The 15598-nt window shown below is 41.9% G+C and overlaps 1 protein-coding gene and 1 non-coding gene across 3 annotated transcripts; one reads left to right on the top strand and one right to left on the bottom strand.

The window, feature by feature from the left end:
• Positions 1-5005: 5005 nt before the first annotated feature.
• C11H18orf21 (chromosome 11 C18orf21 homolog) lies at positions 5006-11815 on the bottom strand. Of its 2 annotated transcripts, XM_059139712.1 has the most exons (5): positions 11373-11779; positions 11257-11279; positions 8642-8841; positions 7114-7310; positions 5006-5205 (listed from the first exon to the last, which is right to left on the bottom strand). In XM_059139712.1, the coding sequence occupies exons 1-5, from the start codon at positions 11447-11449 to the stop codon at positions 5052-5054; spliced, it is 651 nt and encodes a 216-aa protein (XP_058995695.1). In that variant the 5' UTR covers positions 11450-11779; the 3' UTR covers positions 5006-5051. The 2 variants fall into 2 exon arrangements, with proteins under 2 accessions (XP_058995695.1, XP_058995696.1); XM_059139713.1 differs by lacking the exon at positions 7114-7310 and having other exon boundaries at positions 11373-11815.
• Positions 11816-15032: 3217 nt separating this feature from the next.
• LOC131811961 (U6 spliceosomal RNA) lies at positions 15033-15139 on the top strand. The gene has a single exon (XR_009346200.1). It is a non-coding gene; the product is annotated as a U6 spliceosomal RNA (small nuclear RNA).
• Positions 15140-15598: the final 459 nt, after the last annotated feature.

Here is a 15598-nt window from a genome sequence, read left to right on the forward strand (position 1 = left end):
TCAGTGGGTTAAACTTCTGCCTTCAGCTCAGGTCATGATCTCAGGGTCCTGGGATCGAGCCCCAACATCGGGCTTTCTGCTCAGCAGGGAGGCTGCTACCCACCCCCCTGCCTCTGCCTGCCTCTGCCTACTTGTGATCTCTGTTTGTCAAATAAATAAATAAAATCTTAAAAAAAAAAAAGAATTACAATTAAAGGAATAATTGTATGGTTTATCACATTATAAATAATACTCTCAGTTGGCTAAAGGGTTAAAACATTCAAGTAGGCATTTGGTAATGTGAGAGGTAAATTTTAAATATGAGAACTCAGGATTTTTAAGAATTCATCTTTTCCAGCTCTTAACTCTGGAGGAGTCTGGTAGCAACACCATTACTATCCTGCAGTAAAAGTATCCCCAACATTCTGTTTCTGGCATCACTACTTTCTGTTTGAAACTATCAGGGTTTCTGGGAGAGCGGATGCTTCCATGTCTTAGGCCTGAGAGAATGAAGACGGTCCTGGAACTTTCTTTGCAAGAAAGCAAGAAGGATGCTTTCAAAGTTCTTACGGGGTTGTAAGAATAAAGCCAGCTTAAAAGGGCCTCTCACTGGCCAAGATATAATAATTTAATCATCCAGATAGAAAATAAAAATTATGTGGGGCACCTGGGTGGCTTAGTTGGTTAAGCAGCCAACTCTTGATTTCAGCTCAGGTCATGACCTCAGGGTCCTGGGATTGAGTGCCATGCCAGGCTCCGCACTCAGTGGGGAGTCTGCTTGATGGTTCTTGCTCCCCCTCTGCCTGTGCCCGTGTCTCTGCTTGCATTTTCTCTCTCTCTCTCAAATAAATCTTAAAAAAGAGAAAGGAAGAAAAGAAAAATTGTACTTAATTAAAGCAAGTAGTCTCTGGAAAAATTGTCTCCATAATGTCTTTTAAAAAGTATTTTGGTATTTTCTTTCCAAATAATTGTATTATTACAGAAATTTATTTTTATTCATAAAAATTCCTGTTCATATTTAATTGTACGTTTAGTTCCAGGAGAGATAGAAGCATATTGAACACTTTCTACATGAATTAGACCCTAGGTTTGCAGCCCTTCCCTCCCCCCACCCCACCCGGATTTCAGACAGGCACAAGTCTCACCAGGCCTCTGTGTGAGAAGAGCTGTGCACAGGCAGAAAGGGAGCCTTCCTTACAAGTCGAGTAGTGGCATCCACCCCAGGCTTGTGGTCAGAGCTTTGAGCATTTATTTCTCTGTGGGTGTTACACATCAATAAATAGTTTACTGAAAGAAGAAAAAGTGGGGAGGGGAAGGATCCAGGAGAAGGTGAAGGAAAAGGCAGGACTGTTCCATTGACCTGAGTTAGAACAGGGATGGCATCCAGGCTAGATGGGCAGACTGGCCCATTGGGTAGGAGGAAGGCTGGCTTTTCTCACGAGAGAAGCAAGACAGGCACCAGTGAGAAAGGTGAGAGAACTCGGCTTTGAAGTAGAGTGATGTCTCAGATGTGCGATTGCATTTTGAGCCCAGTTAATTCACTGGCACTGTCCCTCTCAGGGGTGAACCACCTCGGAATATTACTTGAGTTCTAAAATCTGAGTAGTGGTCGTATTAAGTCGCCATTGTGCTTTCTGTAGCTGAGGTCCAAGGGGCTGTGCTAATGGAGAGAACAGTGGCCTACAGATTTTCATCAACTATGTGACACCAAAGTTCTTTGTGACACTAATGAGGCAATCATTAGATCTATGCTCTCTTGCCCCTTTCCCACCCATTCCTGATTAGGTTTTCTTCCTCAGCGTTCTGCCCATCCCATCCCTCTCTGGATGGTGAGGGCCTCCTTTTCATTGTCATCATGGCTGTCTTTAGCATAGGGTTGCTGTAGCCTCCAGGATCCCTGGTGCTCTGGTCACGTGTTCCAGGCCCTATATCCCATGGCTGGACAAACAGCCCAGAGCTAAGTAGAGCCATTCAGGAAGCACTGCAGTAGATACATCAGCGTATGAACAAGTCCTATGGCAATGGGACGGACATCCAGGAGTTGGAGCTGTACAGAGCCTGAGCTGTACAATGCATGTCTGCTGCTTCTCCTTATGAGACTATCATTTTCATTTAATCCCAAGTATCTACACTCTAATCTGTTTAGGAAATGTTTCATTTCATTTTTTTAAAGAATTTTACTGAGATAAAATTCACATACCAAAAAAGTCACCCTTTTAAATTGTAGACTTTAGTGGGTTTTAGTATTCAGACTTGTGTGGCCATTGCTAATTCCAGAACATTTTTGTCACCCTAAGAAACTCCATACTCTTCAGCAGTTATTCCCTGTTCACCCCCCAGCCTCAGGCAGCCCCTATTTTTCTTATTCTGAGCATTCTTTATAAATTGAACCATACATTATGTGACCTTTTGTGTCTACTTTCTTTCAGTTAACATATTTTCAAGGTTTATCCATGTTCTAGGATGTATCAGGAACTCACTATTGTGACTGAATATTCCACTATATGGATATGTCACATTTTATGTATCTATACAGTAGTTAGGTTGACATTTCACTTGTTTCCACTTCTTGGCTATTACAAATAATGTTGCTATGAATATTCATATACAAGATTTTTGTTTTCAGTACTGTTGGGTATATAACTAGAAGTGGTGTTGTGCGTCATATGTAAATACTATGTTTAACTTCTGGAGGAACTGACAAATTCTTACACGGTTGCACAAATTTTACAGTCCCAGAAGCAGTGTGTCAGAGTTCTAATTTCACCACATTCTCATCAACATTTATTACTGTCCTCGTGATTTTAGCTATTCTAGTGGGTATGAAGTGGTAGCTCCTTGTTTTGATTTGGATTTCCCTAATGACTAATGTTAGATGGAAGATGTTGAACATCTTTTCGTGTGCTTGTTGGCCATTTGTTTCCTTGGAGAATTGTCTGCTCAGAATCTTTGTTTATTATTACATTTTAAGTTTTTTATAATTCTAGATATAGGCCTCTTAAGAGATACATGATTTGCAAACATTTCTCCCATTCAGTGGGTTATCTCTTCATTTTTTGATGCTGTCCTTATTTGAAACACACAAGTTTTTAATTTTGAAGTCCAGTTTATCTATTTTTTCTTTTGTTGCTTGTGATTTTGGTGTCATAGCTAAGAAACCACTGCTTAATCTGAGATTATGAAGATGTAGTTCTAGGTTTCCTTCTGAGTGTTATGTCCACAGTATTATTTTAGTATTCTCTTTAAAGATGCCCCAAATCCTTCTCTTAAACAGAAAAGAAAGTCAAGAATCCATGGTATTTTTTCATTTGCTCCTGAGGTAATGTAACTAACTTCCCACCTACAAGTTCCTGCTTTTACCACTTCTCATCCATTTCCCAGTCAGGTGGCTAAAAGGACCTTGGTTCTAAATCTGGTATGTAACAAGTGGGCTACAGAATTCAAATGTCAATGTAGTGGTTTAGGGATATTTGCAGAGCTTGTGCTCTGGGCCACAGCAAATGACATCATGCAGGCCTGCAAAGAGCTCACCAGGCAGATGGGGACACAATCAGAAATGGGAAACTACAGGGTCACCTGCACTTTGATAAAAGAGTGGCCCCTCATAATACAGTAGGGTTGAAGTGGAGGGCATTCTGCAAAACCGTGCAAAGGCCCAAACTGGCAAGAAAATGGTATGTCCTAAGAACTATAAAGAGCTCACTATGGGTGATCAGAGAGAGCAGAAGAGAGAAGAGCAAGAAGAAAAACAGATACTCCAGTGAGAAGTTAGCCAGAAAGGTAAGGTAACATGACCAAAGAATTGTGCCAGATGCCCTGGATAGAGAGGGAAGGCCCAGCTCTCTCAGCCTGTGGCTCACAGGCTAAAGTTCACAGTGATGACTCTTGCCATCCCTCTCTAATGCTGGCACTAGTAGTGTAATTTCACTTCATGTAACTACAAGACCAACTCAGTAATAACCCTGGCCTTTCAGAGTTTGCCAAGCCCTAATGGGAGATGTTTAGTTTTAAATTTTTAAACAGCAGAGAGAGCTTGGAAGTAATTTAAAGTATCTAAATTATTTATTTAAGGAATTTTTAGAAGACAGGTTGAATACAACCTTAGCCTATCATTTTAGTGTATCTATGTTCCAGAGAAGATTTAACATAGCTAAACTGTAACTATGTTGTATTCTGCTCTAAATTTTAGACCCAGAAATTAAGTCTTCACCAGAGCAAATGAAATGCCACTTGTGATAAAACATTGCTAGGAACAATAGAAAGTTGTAAAAATGAAATCTGGTGGGGCGCCTGGGTGGCTCAGTTGGTTAAAGCCTCTGCCTTCAGCTCAGGTCATGATCCCAGGGTCCTGGGATCGAGCCCCACATGGGGCTCTCTGCTCAGCAGGGAGCCTGCTTCCCTTCCTCTCTCTCTGCCTGCTTGTGATCTGTCAAATAAATAAAATCTTTAAAAAAAAAATGAAATCTGGTGTATTTGAATGATTTACAACTAAGAATGCCCTATATATTTACTTTTGCATGCAAAATTATTTGTGTCAAATAAATAAAATCTTTAAAAAAAGAGAGAAGATAAAATAACCACTCAATGTCCATAATAGATTTGCTACTTACAAGGGTTTTCATATATTTTTGATCCTCACAACCACCTGTGAGGTAGGCGGGTTTCATTTATTCATTTTCATGAGCTATTTTCTTCATTACCACTGAAAAACGCCCAGAAAAGTCTGTTCTTCTTGGACCCTAGATTCCATGTATTTAAAGAATAAATAAAAGGGTTTCTTTTTTTTTTTTTTTTTTAAGATTTTATTTTTTTGAAAGTAAGCACGTGAGAGATAGAGAAAGCAAGCGAGCACACAAGCCGGGGTAGGGAGAAGCAGACTACCCGCTGAGCCAGGAGCCCAATGTGGGGCTTGATCCCAGGACTTTGGGATCATGACTCAAGCAAAGGCAGATGCTTAACCAACCTGGGCCACCCTGGCAACCCAGAAAAAATAAAAGTTTTAAGAAAAATATTTTTCTGGCTAACCTTAGTTTCAGAAATTGCATTAAACATTTATTTTCAGAGCCCATCCTTTACAAAGACAGTAAGAAATTTCTGAAGTCCACTTTTGAATTCTTCTGGGATTCACTCTGACTAAGCAACATTTTTAGTCGTGAGAAGTGTTTCTTTGTTTTGCTCACATTCTTTGAGGAGCAAGTGGGTGTTGACTGTCCAGATGTAGGTGTCCTGAAAACAAACAAAACCACACTTAGGTATACTGATACATAAGTTTAAAAGTGCTTTTCCTGCTTAGCCTGAATAATTGCAACTAGAATCCTTTTCTACTCCGGTGTATTATGGCGATAAACAAGCAGTGGCTGAACCCAGCATTCATTCCCATCTTGTTAAAAATCTCCTCACTACATAGGCTTTAGGCAACATTCAGGAGGTATACTTGGTGGTTCTGGAAGTTTCTATCACACTTGAAGAAGGCTATAAGTGTCATCAGGCCTGAATCCCCTTTAAGTTTGATATCAAGATTCATGACAATTCTAAGGACTTTAAAAACCTGTTTCTTCACAGCTCAAGACCACTTCCCTTCTCAAAAATGAAGAATTTCAACCTACCCATGCAGGTACCACTGCATTATATCTCCCCACCTAGAACATAAACTCTATAGGGCAGAATTTGCACTACTAATTATATATTCCACTGCTTCTTAATAGTGCCAGGCACAGAAGAGGTCTTCTAAAAATATTTCCTGGATAAGTGATTCCCAGCTGCCGTATATTTCTGTTTTCTTCTGTTTCATGCCCTCCAACTGTGTTCCATACCCATGAAACTTTATTGGGGTTTATCAGTCTGATCCCTCTTCTACTCCCCATGTGTACAACAAATGTGAAGTATCTTTCTCATTCGTGCATATAGCTAAGAAGCAGTCTGTTCTATATGCAAGTGAATTATTTTAAATATTTCATTTTAATATATTTTAAATAAGCCAACTTTTATCTACAATTATCCAATAAGGTAGAAACTTCTATGAATTCTTATCATGCCAAATATCAAAATAATTAAATCAAAATATAGAGAAAAGTAGACTTAAAATTTCAATTCTTATCCAATTTTATAAATGTCAACCCAATATAAAACTCAATGCAGTAAACAGATAAATTTCACTCTTTACAGAATTTTGCTGTTTATGTTCAAGAAACTACCTTCTCAGTTTCTCTTTTGGTACAAAATGTTCAGAAAATTCCTTTCCCAGTTTCTAAGGAACTAAATTTACTATCACAGTGAATAAAGTACTGTGAACTACAAAAATAGTTTGGTGCTCAGTCATATAGTTAACTTAGTAGCAGCTGACAAATCGCTATTCAGTGAGATTTCCCCAGGAATTTCTGACAGAGGCAATATCAAGAACAAAGGTTCAGAGCAGGAACATAAACTGTGAGTACTTCAGTTCAGTTTTGCTAACACACAGGATGATTTAAGGCAAAATAAGAAGGCACATGCACTGGTGCCAGGTAGGAAGGACTGGGAAGCAATGCGGGAACGTTTGATCTAGATGCTACGGCATGAGATGGTAAAGGCTTCTCATCAGAGCTGTGCTGTAGGGAAATTATCAGACTACAAGCGTTTGAAACTAGAAGCAGGAAACTACTGTAGTAATCCCAGCAAAAGAGGAATACAGACTGAACACAGTAGGAGGAAAAAAGGAGAACAGATGCAAACCCCACGGAGGAAGGGCAGATAGAAATTGGTGACTAACTGGACAAAACCCAAGGGACTAGGCGTTATCTACTCTACTCACCATTTCAGGTTAGACTGTCTACAAAGGCATGTATGTTCACTGACAGAAGGAACTTAATAGGATGAGCAGGTGGGGACATGCTGGGGGAATAAAGTGGATATATTTAGTAGCAGCTGGGAACAAGTAAAGGGAGAGGTTGGAAGTAAAAGAATATGGCTGGAATTTATAAGCAGAGATGGGAATGAAAGATGTATGTACAGGATATTAGAAAAGGGTATGGAGGAAAAAATGGGGCCAAGGCCTGGAGTGCATGGCAGATTTAGGGAGTATATATTAAACAGAGGAAAGTTGAAGAAATAAGAGCTCACACCAGCAATGCAAATAGCTTAATGAATTAAAGATACCTGAATATCAAGGCTGGGCTCTTGCCTTTGGAACCACACGTAGGATTTAGGTTTGCAGAACTGGGAGTCTTTCTTTCTGGTGTCTTCAGGCTGAGCTTACTCGTAGGAGTAGTAGGACTGCTCTTCAGTGCTGAGAGAAAGCTTCTACTTTTACCATGATGTTTAACTGTTCTGTTGCATGTTTTACAAGTAGTCAACTAACATAAAAAGAAGAAATATTTGGCCTCATTTCTCTTATAATCTAACCCAATAAATTACATGTTCATTAAATTCTTGAATTAAGGGACTACACCAGGTACAAGCAGATAAGAGAGGCTGCCCTCAGGGAGTCTGTAATCCAGCAGCAGCAATCAGACAAGATACAAATGAGAAAATCTACAATTAAAAGTTATTGGCTAAACACTTGTAAATTTAAAAAACATTTTAATTTTTATTTATTTAAAAGATTTTAAGTAATCTGTACACCCAATGTGGAACTTGAACTCATGACCCCAAGATCAAGAGTCACATGCTCCACCTACTGAGCCAGCCAGGTACCCCTAAAACACCTTTTTAAAGATAACAAAGTCTCTACTTTTTCAATGTAAAACCATGTTTGGGGGAATAAAGGAGACTGTGATACCCGGTTAACTTCTGGAACAATGTTCTTCATAACAGCAGTTAACATTTAACATTTGCCACAGAACTTCAAGTTGTTTTCAATAAAACGTGGCAAATTATCACTGAAAATCTAAGTGACCCCTGCAAACCCTTACTGATTCTATATTCTTCAAATATAGGTCTAAATCAATTCATAAGACCAATTGAATGAATTCTCACACCTCTTTACTTCATTAAATCCAGAGGCAGAATTTCATGCTCGGAATTTCCTAATGTATGTAATTGTCAAATCACTGTGTGTCAACTTGAAAATAACGTATCAGCTATACATCAATCAAAAATTTTAGGGGCATCTGGGTGGCTCAGTGGGTTAAAGCCTCTGCCTTCAGCTCCGGTCATAATCTCAGGGTCCTGGGATCAAGCCCCACATCAGGTTCTCTGCTCAGTGGGGAGCTGCTTCCCCCACTCCCTCTGCCTACTTGTGATCTCACTCTGTCAAATAAATAAATAGAATCTTAAAATTTTTTTTTAAAACTAAGTTTTACTCTTTTTTTTTTTTTTTAAGATTTTATTTATTTATTTGACAGAGAGAAATCACAAGTAGATGGAGAGGCAGGTCAAGAGAGAGAGGGAAGCAGGCTCCCCGCTGAGCAGAGAGCCCGATGCGGGACTCGATCCCAGGACCCTGAGATCATGACCTGAGCCGAAGGCAGCGGCTTAAACCACTGAGCCACCCAGGCGCCCCATAAAAACTAAGTTTTACTCTTGATCAAAGATCAATCACTAGAAAAAAAGTTATGTGCACATTTTGACATCCTGGGTATATTATCACAAACCTCTGAGTTATATGTAGCCTGATCTTTAATCAACCTCATTTTAAGTAAAAGGAAATTCTAGTTTATTTACACATACTGGACTGAAATCTTACCAATACACTTTTGGAGTCTTTATATCTTTTCACAAGTTTTGCTTCTTTAAAACTAAGTGTATAATTTCTTGCTTCTCGATTAAGAAGTTTTTGTATTTTGGGAGTCAGTTTGGACTTGGGTTTGAGGCGTACCCGAGAGTTATCCAAAACCAGCAACTGGAAACAGTATGGACATGTTCCTTCAAAAGTAATGTTAGCATCTGAAATTATACAAACGAAACTCATGATTCAGCAAATTAGAATATTTTGTTACCTCAAACAGCCAATACTCTGTGATCAAATATACTATTTAATATGAACAGATATTCTCTTTAAGCAAACTCAAAATATGAGTACTTGCAAAAAAGGCAAATTGGCAATAATTTATTTTGCAAAACACTTTAATTCTACCCATTCACTCCTTTTAGCAACAGACCAGTTAGGTCCCCATTTTTTACTACCTTACTTATTAGTTGTTACTATGTAAAAAAGGCTGTCTCACCAATTTTACAAACATATTTATCACAAATCAGTAAGTTATACTGTCACTTTCTTTTTTAAACAATTAGCACACAATTTTGTGATTTGTGGGCCAGGCTTTCTGCAGGTAGCTCTCAGTACAAGGTAATAGAACAGACTTGCTCCAGATTGTCTATGCACATCAAGAAAGCCATTTACCATGCTAGGCTGGGAAGTCATAAATAAAGAGCAAAAGAGCTCCTATCTTTAAATAACTCACATTCTGGCGGAGCCCTAATGTGAATATGAATAAGACTGGTAACAACTGTTAACAAAATATGATTAAAATGTCCTGGAAACTATTAAACTCTGTGTGGACCAGCCAGAAATACTCCAAAGCAATGGCTTGACAAAGGTCAAATACTCCAAATATCTGTACTTAAAGATGGTATCCATTACTGGAAAAGGGCTTTCAGGTGGAAGTACAGTGAAAAAGAAAGCATGACTATTAGGGAAAGGTGAGGGTGTGGGGGTGATACAGCTGGAAAGGAAGGTAGGTACATCAAAGATTTATTCAACAAATATTTGTTAGTGAGCACTCTGCTAAGTATACAACTAAGGACCATGCTTGTAATTCAGTTCTGCCACATGTTAAATTCATTCACATTTACTGAGTGACTGTCCAGTGTCATGCACAGTTCTGTGTACAAGAGACAGAACAGTGAATAAAGGACAATTCATGTAGGGGAAAGTAAATATAGCAACACCGAATGTGTAGTGCTGGGGGGAAAAAAAGGAGATGAACAGGGAGTGGCGATGGAGTTGCCCTGGTCTTTAATAAGGTAGTCATGGTAGGCTTTGTGGAGTGACCTGTAGAAACCACGAGGAAACAAGAAAGCAAACCACACAGATATATGAGGTCAGAGTTCCAGGTCAAGGATGGGGGCAACTTGGAAGGTTATAAAAGAGCAAGGAGGCCTAACAGTTGAGTAAGCAAAAGGGAAAGCAGGCCAGAGAGGTAATGTGGGCTTCTGATATAGGGCCCTGTAGTCCTTTTAAAAAATTTTTTCACTTTGGGGTGCCTGGGTGGCTCAGTGGGTTAAGCCTCTGCCTTCAGCTCAGGTCATGATCCCAGAGTCCTGGGATCGAGCCCCGAATGGGGTTCTCTGCTCATCGGGGAGCCTGCTTCCCCCTCTTTCTGCCCACTGTGTGATCTCTGTCAAATAAGTAAATAAAATCTTTAAAATAAAAAAATATATATTTTTTTCACTTTGGGGCACCTGGGTGGCTCAGTTCGTTAAACCACTGCCTTCAGCTCCGGTCATGATCCCAGAGTCCTGGGACAGAGTCGCATATCGGGCATCCCCTACTCTGCAGGGAGCCTGCTCCCTCTCCCTCGGCCTCTCCCCCTGCTTGGGCTCTCTCTCTGTGTCAAATAAATAAAATCTTAAAAAAAAAAAAAAAAAACCAAAAAAACTTTCTTTCCACTTTTACCCTGAGATGTCAAGACATCTGAGAGTTTGTGGCAGAGAAGCAACAGGCTCAAGCTTAGGTTGCTCCTGCGCTCACTCTGGCCGCTCAGCTGAGAATGGATGTGGCAACGCAGGAGCGCGGCTGGCAAGGGTCCAGCCGCTGCCCCGGTCCAAGACGGCGACATGGCCTGGTGAGAAGAGACGAGGTGCTGCGTATACTCCAAAGCCAAGAGGCGTATTTGCTGGCACACGAGCTTGGGGAGGAAGGCTCTCAGGGAGCCGCGAACGGCCCCAGGGTCTCGGGGGCGGAATTCACTCCCCGGATGGATTCAGCGTTACTGAACGGGGAAGAACTGGAGGACGACTGTGCTGCGGGGGTAAAGCTCGAGTTTCGCCCTGACACAGATTCCGAAGCAGGTGTCAAGAAGACATCTGGATGCGAGCCTAGAATGGGGAGAGGTCTTGGTTGGGGTACACATCTGGAAGCCATGAGCCTGGATGAAAAGCTGTGGCCAAGGGAAAGGAGTGTAACTAGAAAAGACGTCCTAGGAATTTGGAGCTTTCGCGGAACAGCCGCCCCTGGGGGGATTTATGAGGGCAGTGGCTCGAGGAGATTGCTGTTTTGCGTCGTCCTGAGGAGGGCGCGGGACGGAGCGGGGCGAGGCGCCGAGAGCCTGACCCACAAGCGTCGGACGTTCTCCCTACCGTGTGACGAACTGTAGGTCCAGCTGGAAAGGAGAAGGAGACTCGTGAGGGAGGAGGGGGGACCCCGCCGCCGCCGCCGCCGCCGCCGCCCGCCTCCCCTCCCGCCCTTCTCTTACAGGAGATAGCGGGCCTGGCCCGGGCAGCTATCGTATAGCTGCCGCGCCGCAGCCTCAAGGTAGTGCTTCTGCCTCATCGCTACCGCCTCCCCTCACGCCGCTCAGGCGGGACAGTCTCCGGAAGTCGGCTTCGCAGCCTGCCGGACTTTGACCCCGGAATCCAAGCTCCGGCCAGAAACCCGCGCCCACTGCTGAGGAGTTCCGGTTTCCCTCGCGTTCCACCCCGCCTTTGGCCCTGCCTCTAGGCTCCGCCCTAGGCTCTGTGTGGTCCGGGTGTTCCCCTGCGGATCCGGCGCAAACGTGCGCCTGCGCGGAGCCGTGTAACCTTGTCGGGTTGGGGCCGCCTGCGCGGAGCTTTCGGCGCGCCTGTCTTTCTCGCTCGTGATAGCGTCTTCTGTGGTACCCTTGTTGTCATTTCCTCAACCCACGTCGCCCTCTAGATTCTCCATCCGGGGTGTCGATTTGGGCCGGGCAGGCGGTGTGCGGCCCTCAAGGAGGCCACCGTTGTCCGCGCGGCCGCGGGCCTGGGAGGGAAGAGCCGGCCAGCTTCCCTTCTCCCCGGGTTCTCAATGGAGCACAGCAGAAAGTTAACAGTTCGGGACGTTTTCCGTATTGCGGGAACACCAATGTTACCGAGTTTGGAGACATTTCTGTCGTCCAGCAGGAAACCCCATCCCCATTTAGGAGCTGCTATCCGTTCTCCCCTCCCCACTCCCAGCCGCTGGCGACCACTCGTCGGCTTTCTGGTTCTTCGGGCTCATTCTGGACATTTCTTGTAAATGGAATCATAGGTGTGATCTTTTGTGTCTGGCCTCCTCCACTTAGTAAAATGTTTTTGAGGTTCTTCCACGTCGTAGGTGACATGACTGAATATTATTACATTGTATGCATGCCGAGTATTGTTTATCCATTCATCCGTGATGGACATTTGGGTTCTTTCTGCCTTTTGGCTGTTGTCAATATTGCTGCTGCTAGGAACATGGTTTTTTGTTTTTTGGGGTGGTTTTTTGTTGTTGTTTTGTTTTGTTTTGCTTTTTTGTTTGTTTTTTTGTTTGAATAAACACCTAGGAGTGAAAATACTGTGTCATATGGTAATTCCATGTTTAACAAGGATTCCAGGGCGCCAGGGTGGTTCAGTGGGTTGGGCCCCTGCCTTCCGGCTGGGGTCATGATCTCAGGGATCCTGGGAACGAGCCCTAGGTCGGCTTTTTGCTCAGCGGGGAGCCTGCCTCCTCCTCTCTCTCTGCCTGCCTCTCTGCCTACTTGTGATCTCTGTCTGTCAAATAAATAAATAAAATCTTTAAAAAAAAAAAAAAAAAGGATTCCAATTTCTCCGCATCTTTCCCAACCCTCGTTTTCCACCTTTATTTATTTATTTGTTTGTTTGTTTGTTTATGTTTTATTCTAGCCATCCTAGTGTGAAGTGGCTTCTCACTGTGGTTCTGATTCGCTTTTCCTAGTGAATAATGACGTTGAGCATTCTTTCATGTGTTTGTTGACAACTTGTATATTTTCTTTGGAAAAATGTCTACTGAAGTCCTTTGCTCATTTTAAAATTAAGTTGTTTGCCTTTTGTTGTTGTTAGAGTTTCAAAAAATAAATTCTAGGGGCGCCTGGGTGGCTCAGTGGGTTAAAGCCTCTGCCTTCAGCTCAGATCATGGTCCCAGGGTCCTGGGATCGAGCCCCGCATGGGGCTCTCTGCTCAGCAGGGAGCCTGCTTCCTCCTCTCTCTCTGCCTCCTTGTGATCTCTGTCTGTCAAATAAATAAATAAATAAAATCTTTAAAATAAATAAATAAATTCTACAGACTAGACCCTTATTTATCCTTCATTTTCAATATCCAAAAGGACTCAAATCTAGATAGGGAAACTGAAGGATTCCATTTTTAGAAAGGCTTCATCTCTGCTGTTTTTCTGCAAGGCCCCAAACCAAAGAAGCTATGTTCTCACTCCAAGGGGGAGGCAAGAAAGTTAATCATTCTTTGAGTTTTGTCCTAGTTGTCCAGATATCTGATAACATCTAAAAAGAACAAAATCTCAAACATGTTCCAGGACATCAGGTTTGAATAAACCTTACCCAGAGTCTGGCATCAGTACCTCCACCTTCGATGATTTATGAAATAACACCTATTATTCACCTGTCACTCACCTTTGAATTCAATCCTACCCTGGATTTCTGAAGTAACATGTTCCCTGGACCCTTTCCAGTTTGAACCACTAACGCCAAGTGATGAAGAGAATCATTCTCCTTTCCTTTTGGAGTGTCCCAGACTCCCTGTCCGCTGTACTCTCACTTACACTGTTCAGTAAACTCTGCTTTCACTTCCCACTTCCTGATGGCTCTTCTGTACAAAGCCAAGGATCATCTTAGCCAAGAGATATCCTCAGCCTCTGGGTCCTCAGATCTGGCCTGTGTATGTCAAAATGATATAGGAGGTTATAAAGAGAAAAATATATTTACATCTGTATAGACGTATTTTAATGTTTCAAAAGAAAAGTTACTTCATCTGCTCTTCCTACCTTTCCATCCTCCTCCTCTGACAGACATTTAGCAGTTGGGTATCTTCTCCTATGTCCACCTGTAAGTAAATGGCTGAATGTGTAAAAATCCCTTCTCACCACCACACACACACACACACACACACACACACACACTAAAAAGCCGAAATGTACACAAAAAAGCTAAACCAAAAATAGAAAGTTAGTCCCTTACTATATAACTTGCCTTTTTCCTTAACCATAGACCATACACATCTTTCCAGATCAGTACATATATTTTTATAACAGCAAAAATCTTGTATATACTGATGCTTTTTATTTCATTTGTCTGAATTTCTAAAAGAGAAATTATAGACTGGAATGATGTGCACATTTTTATTTGCCAGATCATCCAAAATAGGTTGTAGCAATGTGCACTCCCAGCATTAATATCTGAGGAAGTTGGGTAAGAAAATCTGATGGCTGGGGCACATGGGTGGCTCAGTGGGTTAAAGCCTCTGCCTTAGGCTCAGGTCATGGTCTCAGGGTCCTGGGATCAGGCTCAGCATTGGGCTCTCCACTCAGCGGGGAGCCTGCTTACCCCCACCTCCTGCTTCCCTCTCTGTCTACTTGTGATCTCTGTCAAATAAATAAGTAAAATCTTAAAAAAAAAAAAAAAAAAAGATGTGATGGCTATTGGTTAACCTCAATACTAGCAAGATAAAGTCTCTTTTCACATGTTCTTTGATGCTTTGCATTTTCTCCTGTGAAGAGAAATCTTCTGTTGCGTTTATCAGTTTCTAGGAGATCTTTGTGTCTTGGGGGAAATTCATTCTCTGCTTGTCATATATAATGCAATACTTTCTTACCTCTTATCTTTGGCATGGTTTATAGGATTTTTGCCATATAGGATTTTGTACGTTGTTGAACGTTTTTCATTACTGGGTCTGGGTTTCCTGTGCAGCTTTAAAGATTGTATTTATTTATTTGACAGCGAGAGATAAAAGAGCATAAGCAGTGGTGGGGCAGAGAGAGAGGGAGAAGCAGACTCCCCACTGAGCAGGAAGTCCAGTGTTGGACTCCATCCCAGGACCCTGGGATCATGACTTGAGTTGAGGGAGACACTTAACCGACTGAGCCACCCAGGGGCCCCTCCTATGTAGCATTAAAAAAGCCTCACGTAGCGCTTGCTTCGGCAGCACATATACTAAAATTGGAAGGATTCAGAGCAGATTAGCATGGCCCCTGTGCCAGAATGGCATGCAAATTTGTGAAGCCTGAAAAAAAATTAAACAATAAAATAAAAATCTTCGTTCATGCCAAGACTAGACAACTAGCTATCCAACCAAATGTTTTTCTCATACTTTTCTAGTTTAATTTCTTCCATACACATCTTTAAGCAATATGAAATATATTTTTATTTAAGTATAGGGTTGAGACCTGACCCATTTTTCTAGATGGTTAGCAAGTTATGTGGATATCTCTTAGTAGGTAAATTACTCCTTTGCTGTTGGAATTGAAGTCTAAAAAAGTGTAAGGAACATTGAATGTGGCAGGTACTTTTCTAAGCATCTGACTTGTAACTCATACAGTCCTCACGAGTACACAGCATAGGAGAAATGCCAGTTTATCACATATAAGCTTTTCAACATTGCTGCATCTGTTTCTGGATTCTTTACCTGCTTCAGTAATCAGTACAGCAAAAAGAAAAGGATGGGTGCACTGTGTGCACTGCACGCCCACTTCCCC

This window comes from Mustela lutreola, chromosome 11 (genome assembly GCF_030435805.1).
Source record: "Mustela lutreola isolate mMusLut2 chromosome 11, mMusLut2.pri, whole genome shotgun sequence".
In the NCBI taxonomy this organism is placed as follows: domain Eukaryota; kingdom Metazoa; phylum Chordata; class Mammalia; order Carnivora; family Mustelidae; genus Mustela; species Mustela lutreola.

Bases quoted from the DNA above. Each gene is read 5' to 3' on its own strand.
- C11H18orf21 (XM_059139712.1), bottom strand. From the start codon at position 11,449: ATGAGGCAGAAGCACTACCTTGAGGCTGCGGCGCGGCAGCTATACGAT. The intron at 11,280-11,372 runs GTAAGAGAAGGG...TCTCCTTTCCAG, and splicing joins GGCCAGGCCCGCTATCTCCT to CTGGACCTACAGTTCGTCAC. The intron at 7,311-8,641 runs GTAAGATTTCAG...TTTTTATGTTAG, and splicing joins AAGACTCCAAAAGTGTATTG to TTGACTACTTGTAAAACATG.